This window comes from Pterocles gutturalis, unplaced genomic scaffold (genome assembly GCF_000699245.1).
Source record: "Pterocles gutturalis isolate BGI_N339 unplaced genomic scaffold, ASM69924v1 scaffold18174, whole genome shotgun sequence".
In the NCBI taxonomy this organism is placed as follows: Eukaryota; Metazoa; Chordata; class Aves; order Pterocliformes; family Pteroclidae; genus Pterocles; species Pterocles gutturalis.
In genome coordinates this window covers 1-9,652 of record NW_010131029.1, presented here as the reverse complement: position 1 = coordinate 9,652, position 9,652 = coordinate 1, and the positions used below count along the sequence as shown (strand labels likewise).

General features: G+C 38.3%; 1 protein-coding gene across 1 annotated transcript; it reads right to left on the bottom strand.

Annotated features, from left to right (window-relative positions):
- Positions 1-2,348: 2,348 nt before the first annotated feature.
- Positions 2,349-9,047, bottom strand: LZIC (leucine zipper and CTNNBIP1 domain containing). The gene is made up of 6 exons (XM_010080453.1): positions 8,899-9,047; positions 7,695-7,830; positions 6,524-6,622; positions 5,756-5,851; positions 3,846-3,927; positions 2,349-2,717 (listed from the first exon to the last, which is right to left on the bottom strand). The coding sequence occupies exons 1-6, from the start codon at positions 8,997-8,999 to the stop codon at positions 2,659-2,661; spliced, it is 573 nt and encodes a 190-aa protein (XP_010078755.1). The 5' UTR covers positions 9,000-9,047; the 3' UTR covers positions 2,349-2,658.
- Positions 9,048-9,652: the final 605 nt, after the last annotated feature.

Genomic DNA, 9,652 nt, shown 5'->3' with positions numbered 1-9,652 from the left:
AAGACATAAATTATGCTGTCTATACCGTGTATCCTTTCATTTCTAAAATGCTAGATTTCAGAAGGATATCTATTAAAGCAAAACACATTCTAAAAAACACATTTTTTCCACTCCTACAGCTTATCATTAGAAAAACTTGCTTATTTATAGGGTATTTATGCCCCGCAAGTGCAATCCAAATTTTGATCGATAATGTTCTGTTTATAGTCTAAGCTACCTATTTAGTCTCTAAATGACTGCTATGTGACACAGAGATTAACATTGCAATAGGCTATCCAAATTTAAGACTATTTCCACTCCACTCAATTTAATGGCAGTTCCCGCTGAAGCTCAAGTCTAGCTGTAAAACCTAAGATACATACGTAACAGGTAAAACACGGCTGTTCTACTCTGTTAAACACAGGACTCCAAGACAGTGGGTCACCTTCCCAGCTGACAAAAGCAGGTCCAACTCCACTGTTGCCAAAATCAGCCATGCCACCGCAAACTGGAACTGAATCTACCCAACACTTGGCTTTTAAAATTGGTTTATAAACCATTACTAATTCTAAAAAAACCTGAGTATCATCCTTTTAGTACATGTATTTTAGTTTTTATAATTCAAAGCACTAACAAGATGGAAACAAGCTCACTTTTTTTTTCCTAGGAATTCTTCTATCTTTCCAATATTATCACCATCCTTTTCTTTCCAGCAGACTTACTGTGATGGCAGTTAGCACATTTTACAGATCAGTTCAGAAACATGCCTGAAACTTAAATAAGACACATTGTCAAAAAAAATATTTAATCACTAGAACCAGCACAAAATCTGTTTGACCTTAAGACACACCTATCCCCTCAGCAATACAGGTAGAGATCTCTGTTTAAGCTCTTTTAATTTGCTGGAGAGTTAGCATAAACCACTGTGGCATTTGGTTACTGTACTTTGCTCTCATTTAAGGAAAAATAAATATATCACTTAGAAAAAACAGATAACTTGTGGAGTTTAAGCAACAAAATGATAGCTTTCTTCTCCTGATACATTTATACCCCACTTTATGGAAGGGGAACTGACTGTATCTGTCACCAGCCAGTCACACTTTCGCTGAGGGGTGCCAGATAATAATAGCACGTCAACACACTCACAGCCAAATGCTCCTTTTGCCAATGAGATTTCATAACGCTTCCTCCACTTCTGAAGCTCTCCAAGGAAAGGAAGTGCAAACTTGCTGTTAAAACATGTAGTCCAAAGGACTACCCACAACTGTCTAATGTTTGAACTCTTTTTTTTCACAGAAAGAGGGAAATTATTTTTTTTGCATGAAGTTACTTTTTTTGTCTTTTATTTTTTCCAGCTAGAAGCTGTATACTTTTCTCTAGCTAATGGTAAAACAAGAAGGGGACAGTTACGAAATTCAATTAAGACATGGCTTTCTTGTTGGTGGTGTTGCCAATAGCATTAGATCAGCACCTAAATATCTACTAAGGGTAGAGCAGACCTTTCTCAAGCTGAAAAAATCCTCAATGAAATACAGGCTTCCAATCAGCTCAGAAAAAATGCTAACAAGTACTGAATTAAAGTGTGAAGCAGCCAGTACTTTAAGAACAACATTCCTAATATTGATTTTACAAAAAAAAATACTTTATCAGGAAGTTAAACACACATCTAGAGTCCCAAGTAGTTTCTCCACACTCAGAGCTAAAAATTCAACAACATGAGATTTCAAACCCTCCTACACCCTGAGATTATTCAGGATTCTAACTTCTCTGTGGAGGCACAGACCCTCCCCTCCCCACAGCACCACCATCTGAAAAACAGACTGAGCAACACTTGCACTGATCACATAACGCAAACTTTCCCCCCTTTTTTAAAACTTGTTTCTACTTGCAAGCTATTTCATGCTATCTCAGAAATACTGGAAAATAACGGTGGCATGCAGTTATCCACCCAAACCTACAGTAAGAGGTCACAGAAAGGGCTTCTCATTGTCATTTTGTAGCAATTCCCCCTCACTTCAATACACAAGGTTAAACTACTCCAGCAGCCTCCCTACAGGGCTCCCATTGTTTGTCAGTCAAGGCTGGGACACAATGACACTCATTCATGGGCACAGCAAACAAGCAGCTAAGGGCCAACGACCAGCATACAGTCTCATTTTGGTTCTTCTGCAAACAGTTTGTAGAAAGATGGCATTTCAAATAAACTGTTGTCAATTTTTCAAAGCTTCAATGCATTCCTAGTACAAACTACTTAGTATGTAGTCCAGACAAAAATTAAGACTTGGTAACTTGAGAACAATGTAAAGAATCACTCAAAAAAACACTCATTAGGACTGTTCCTGAAAAAGATCTGCTTGTTACAACCACATGCAAAAAGATCATGTTTTAATAGAGAAATACACATTCTGAAAAGTTCAGAATAGCCAATTATTTCCAAAGACAGTCATACCATGCTTCTGTTTTTAGAGTACCACTTAGTGTTCAGCCTCAGAGCTTATATTACTAAGGGTATAGACACCAAGGTTCCAAAGTGCACTTAGGCTGTTTACTTCATATCTTCTGGTTAAGAACCCAAGAGGTTTAGGGTTTGGGTTTTGTTAAAAATAGAAAAAAACAAATGCATATGACAGAAGTCCAATGCTGCTGATAACTGGAGAGACCCAAGCCTCACGCACCTCTTCATTGTTTTGCCTTTTCTACTTCAAAACTTGCTAGAGCAAAGACTTTGTCTCCTGATCCTATGAGAGAAAAAACACTTTCAGTAAGTATTAGTAGAAATTATGAATTTCCTTATATACAATTCAAATCAAGCAAAACATTTGAGATCAAAAGAAATCAAACCTACATTTTGAGAACTAGAAACTTGACCTAATTTAAAGAAAAATAAAAAGGAGACACACTGGCTTGACAGGTCTGAAACCAGCCACGTTGTATTGGGTCTGGCGGGGATGGAGTTAACTTTTCCTATAGCAGCTCTCCTAGTGCTGTGCTTTGCATTTGTAGCTAGAACGGTGTTGATAAGACACCTATGCCTTGGGTACTGCTCAGCAGGACTGGCACAGTATCACAGCATCAAGGCTGCCTCACCCTCAAAGGCCAGTAGGCTCAGGGTGGGCAAGAAGTTGGGAGGGGACACAGCCAGGACAGCTGATCCAAACTGACCAGGGGGATATTCCATACCGTATGACACCATGCTCAGCAATAAAAGCTGCTCTTTAAATAGAAGTACTCTCCTGAACAAAAGGTTTCTCACCTTGCTTACACTGAGTACTGCAAGGTAGGTAACAGACAGTTCATTTGTACCCTGACCTAGTCTGGCATGTTCCTGCCAGTCACAGTTCTTTCATCACAGTTCTAACTGCAATGCTACAATGAACTCCTCTGCTTATTTAACACATATTATAACTGAACTTTTGGTCTTGTTAATATGATAAGAGACTTCACAACAATCATGGCAAGAAGAGTGCTTTAAAGCTGTATTTTGACAGTGTGCCAACAACTGCTGAATACTCTGCATCAAGCAGAGGAAAAGGCTCTCCCAAAGAGTCATTAACACAAAAAAGATCTGTGTTTAATTGTAAGAGTGGCAGCTCTGCTTGAGACAGACCATTCAAGCCTTCAGCATTACAGGCAACACTTGACATTTTATGGACATTTGGCACTGGATTTATTTGCTGCGTTACTTTTTCCTCATGGATAGCGTTATCACAGAGTTTCATTGTTAATAACCAGAAAAACATACATCCAAATGTAATGGCATGAATATTTTGTTCATATTTTCTCTTTCATAGGGGAATCACAACTATTTCTATTAATCAGTGTTCAATGAGGCAAAGAAATTGGAAGTTACAAGACTGAAAACTTACCAAGGCCAGTGGAGACTCTCTCAAACTGGCTCAGGGCTGCACCAGCATTTGCTGACAAGAACATCTCCTCCTCTGGCGTGAGCTAAATCAAAAGAGGCCTGAACTGTGAACTTGGTACCTTAACTGTGCATATTCCCACCACTGTAATTCCCACCATCTGCATCGGCATAGACATGAACTATGACAGGTTACAGCCATCGTCAGTTTGCAGTTCTCAAGTGGCAGTGTTATCCAACATCTTAAAAGCCAAAGTAAAAACGCAAGCTACTCCCCCTACTACTGAATTTTTTCCCAATGGCATATGTCAGCCCAGGAAGGACAGCATATGCAACATCAGACACGCCTCTATATGCACCACCAAGTTTCAAGCTGACCTCCAGGGACAATTTTTGATGAAAATGTCACACTGTACCTGTGTACCGAAACTAGGCAAAGGATGTCAGTTACTTTTTTTCATGTGGTCAACAGAGTAATGAGCTATGATCTAAGCTTGCTTCATATCATCTACTAAGTGAAAATATGCAGTCACTACCAGCTTTGACCATGCTAAAAGTCAATGACCTAGAAATGGTTCTCTTCCTTTAAAGCACATTTGCACATGTATATTTTGCTTTCATGTATGTGCTCTGATGCCTTGTGACAGATGCCCATAAAATATTCACAATAGTGAAGTGGTAACTTACATTTGGAAGGTTCAGCTATTCTAAGTTAAAGCTCACTCATTTAAGCAGACTCGGATATATATCCTTATTAAAGTGAAGCATAAGCGTATCACTGTCCACAGTGTTCGTGTCAGTTTACTTAAAAATATAAAAATCAGGTACAGGCATTCAGAATGATGTTGGAATGGAGGAAAAAGTATTAGTTACCTGCCTTTGCAGGGCTTTGTAAGCAAGCATCTAACAACTTAAGATTTTGCAGTATTGTGCAGACAAACACGTAATATTTGCCATAATTTTTTCACGTTCAGAACACTCATGAAACTACTATCCTAGCGAGTCCTCTGAAGTAGGTTACTGATAATTTCAAAAGATAAAGTGGCTGTTGAAGCATGGCGAAGTGGCTTGTCTGAAGTGATCTAAGGCACTCATGACAGGAGGATTAGGTATCTTCAATGCATTCAGTTCACAATCTTAACTAGCCTTTTAACCTATTTCCAAAACATTTTTCTTCTCTGGCAGTCAAGCAATAAAAATATTCTGAGAAAAAGCATTTGCTAGTATCATCTACTTGGAATGCAGCTCCTTTAAGTATTGCACGTGACCTTTTCCATGACATTCCCTCATTTCCTAAGAAAGTTTAAGTACAAACAGCAACCCATTTTCTTCCTGTACCGTCAACAACAAGAAATAACTTTCTCCCTCTAGTGGTAAAAACAGGAATTGTTCTGCCACTGATGCACTCATTGGGGAAACAAGTAATTTATCACTCATCTCTCCAATTTATTTCTCTTACACCAAGAGGCAGGTATTTTCACCAATACAAAAGCAACTAGAGTTCAATGTATGTCAAAAGTCTTGGACAGTTCCTGCCAGGTGAATAGGTGGCATTTAGCCAGTAAAATACTTGTTTTGTAGCTTTTATAAATATTGTCAGCTTCTGTCAGCATATATGCAATGCATTCATATGACCCACCAAAGAAAGTATTTCAAAATAGAAACAGCCTTATATAGACATACAATACATTCACTAGTTAATGTAAATTAAAAACACTGATAAATGTTCACTAGTGAGTGCTTCAGAAAGCTAAGTGTTAAAATGGAAGGTCATTTCTGTACTGCAAAAGCAAGCTGCATTTTATCGTTTGCTCATGAACAAAAATGGTAATTTCTTATGTTAATGATTTCAAATTCCTCTTCAATATAGAGACAGAAATTTCTATTTGCCTCACTATCATTCCAACACCTTACCTTCTCACCAAGCTTTCTGAGGGCAGTCAGGATTTCCACTTTCTGCTGAGTATATAGATCTCGTTCCAACTTCCCAACCATTAAGTCTCGGTCCATCTGTAGACCAGCAGGGAAAAGATGTCAAAATGTATCAGCTTCCCCTTAGTCTCACTCAACATAACAGCATGAGCAATGCAACAGCCTAAAAATATAATCAGTAAGAATGGTACCCATGGAAGTAAGGGACAGAGCTACACATCATTTAGAAGATGGCCATGACGTTTTTCTGAACATTCTGCAAATGCTTTTTGCACCTAACCTCAGCATTCTTGATTTCTCCAAACCTGAATCTCTTTTAATCAAAGATTGCTATTCATTCAAAATTATGGATTGACATATCACTGATACATGGACGAATCACATTTCATTTCACTTGATCTGGATCTCAAGTGCAGTCCAGATCTCTGAAACACTGAGTGCACTCTCCAGCTCCTCAATTACAGATTCATGCTCTTCAGATTTTCTATCTGCAGTTGTATTCAGTTCACTATCTGTAAATCACACTTTTGTTTTCAATCAGCAAGATAGCAGATAACTCAACAAATACACATTGTCTCCATTACCTCAATGAACATTTAAAACTGAAAATTCTGAAACAGAACTTCTCTCTCTCCTTATGATGCTGCCACCAAGTTTTCTAACACAGTGGGTGCTCTCCTTGCAATCATTACATACTTAAATCAGTCTAGCTCAAATAAACAGTTTTTACAGTAAAACAGAAACCTTCACCTCTGCCAACCTTGTCCTTAATTGCTTTGGTTGTTTCTTTGCAAACATTCTAATTACTTCTGGAGTTTTAAATGCTTGGCTGATGGCTGCTTGTATTGCCTACAAAGAAAAGAGCAAGAATGACCAGAATTAATAACAGTCACGAGCTACAGCTGCATAACAAGATTAATGAAGGCTGGAGAGCATCATTAGCATCCTCTGCATCATTTGACACAGAGAGCTTTTGTTTTTCTTCCATAACCATGGAAGTGAGATGAAAAAATATATGACCTTCATGCAGGGCTTGAAAAAAATGCTAATTTGTGCAACTACACTGAGAAAGGGCTGTGAAACTTTTCATTACAGTACAGGTCTTAGTTTCTAATAACTTCCACCATCTTCCTGGTACTAGCACATCATAAGTGGATATGCTGTGCTATCTTCAGCAGCTTTAATACCCACACTGATGATTATAGCTCTTCTGAGGGTAAGCAGAATGTAAATGATGAGGTAAACCTCCTACCATTATTCAAAATCCTCTACGGAGTATCAAAACTATTATGATGAAATCTCACCACAGTTATGTTTAGACAAATCATGATCTCTCTGGAAACAAACCCTTAAAACTCAGAGGGCTCAGAGGGAACAAATCATGCTCTAATTAAACATTCGAGAAGAGAGAAAATAAATCAAAAGTTTGAAAGTTAGCACAAAATAAGATCAATTCACTAAAAAAACTGTTACACAGTCACTCCCGCGGCCTTTTTATTTGGACTGGTATAAATCTGAAATACAGATTGACAATGAGAGCACAGGAAATGCTATCTTTATGCTTTCTAACAAACAGGCATGAACTTTATTTCTCACGATATATATATTGTCCTGTATTGTCCCTCACATCTCTTAAATTAATTTGTATTATTTTATTTTCTAATGTTAAAGATCTGATATATTTAGTCCCTGCAATTTCCCAGTTTTTTTCTACAATGTTATGGTATTCAATATTTTTTCCTTTCAAAATGAAGACACCTAACCAAGTTTTTATATGTACACATATATAATAAAAAAATCAGATACATAGATCTAGCTTTCACACATACCTGTCTAAAAATTATAATGAGCAATTTTAACCTATATTCTGTTTCACTGAGTCTAGGCAGAACGTGAACTGTTTTTAGCAATGCATCCTTACCAGTTGCATCCCGCTGAGCTCGTCCACTAAAGTCATATCTCCAGACATAATCTTCTTCAGCGAGTCATTGATCTCACTCAGCTGTTCTAAAGTTTCTTTTTTGGTCTCTTCATACTCATCTGCATCTAGCTCCTCTCTAAAGAAGATCCAACAAAACACATTAATTCATAAGATTAAACTTGAGATGGAGAAAAGGACATCAGGGAATATCATGAAGCCCACTTCCTCAGATAGCAATGAAAACATTTACATCACTTCAGATTATTCTGCTGTAGACCTCTTAGCTGTTATTTAGCTAATGTATATTAGTTTTCTTGGTTTTGCACCACATCCTAGCCACCCATGCCCTTGTGTTGTTTTTATGAAGTTACTTGTATTAAAAAGGTCCTGACACCCATGAGATACTGAACACTTGGTGCAATATTTAAAAGGTAACACACTTTTTTTTTTAATCTCAACAAAAACCTGCAGTGATATTGTCTTGCTCAAAGCTATGGTGAATGAAATATCTGAGAAGCCTACCTCCTCACCTGAAACCCATCAGGTTATTCAAAAGTAACTGATACTGTTCTCTAAACCTTGCCCAATTCAAGGAACAACACTACTAACCCTTGGCAGTTACAATTGCTCTTGAAAAATTACGTACTGCTTGGACAAGTTAGGATTATAGTCAGCAAAAGCACCTAAAGCCACCCAGGATGTTTAAGTGCAAATACTGAAACAGATAAAAAAGGCCCTTAGTAATTCAGTCTGATAGCCCACCAAAAAAACCCTCACAAAATCGCATTAAATAAATCACACAAAAATGGTAGACAAACTAAAAAAACCCAAACACCTGTAATTATAAGACAAAAAAGACACAAAAGCTATTTGCTAAGTGCTATTGCAAAAACCCATATGAAAACTGTGAATTCCATGAACAGCTATTAAAAGTTTAAAAAGTCACTGAAATATAAAATTTCAACAAAAACCATAATGAGTATATCTAACCACATTTTCCTCAAGATGATGATAAACAGAATGATCTTAATAAAAATAAAGGTTTTGAAAAATAATTTTACCTAACTAGCACAAACATCCTAATTTAAAAAATATAAACCCACAGCAAAACACAAAATAAATAAAAAACCCCAAGTACCCACTTTCTTCTGCCAACCACTGAAGAAAATATCTACCAAAAGTGGAAAGCATCTATTTTTATTACCTGCATTCCTCCAGATCTTGAAGCTGTTGCATTAATCTATCCAACTGCTCTTCCAAGTTTTGTTTTAGTTTACTGGTCTCTGTTGTTCCTCTTGAAGCCATTTTCTGTTTTCACATGAAAATTTTAAGTTGTTACATGACACTCCTAGGAGAAAGAACATTTTACTGTTGTCTATCAACAACTTAAAACTTATTTAAAAATCCTTCAAGTATCAGGAAAATTATTCAACATCTTGATAACGGGATGTCTAATCAAAACACCTGGAGAACTTCCCGTGGAAATGCAGCAACGTGAGGCTGGGTCTACAAGATTGTTATCTTTGCAGCAAGAGGCAGTCCACCAAGGAAATAACTCCAACAGCCACAGCACATAAAGACAAGCTTCAAACCCAGGAGCAATTACGGAAATATTGCGGCCCCGCTACAGGAAACAACAGATTCTAGTCTTCAACACCCCCTTGGGAAACAGCATTTAGGAGACAACAACCCTGCTGCAGGTGACGGAGCAGGCAAACCCCTCATACAGAATCACCAGCTGCAGAACTCCGAGGCGCTCTGGAGGAAATTCCTCCTTCTCTGGGCACCGGGCCGGAGCAGACAAGGAGCGGGCGGCGGGGCCCAGCGGGGTGTCGCCGGCAGCGCCCCAGCTCCCCAGCCGCTGACCAGCAGGTTCTGAGGGTTTCCACGACGGCCAAGGGCTGCAGCGGCCGGAAGAGGGAGAAGGAAACGCGATCCCCCCCCGCTGGAACGGGAAG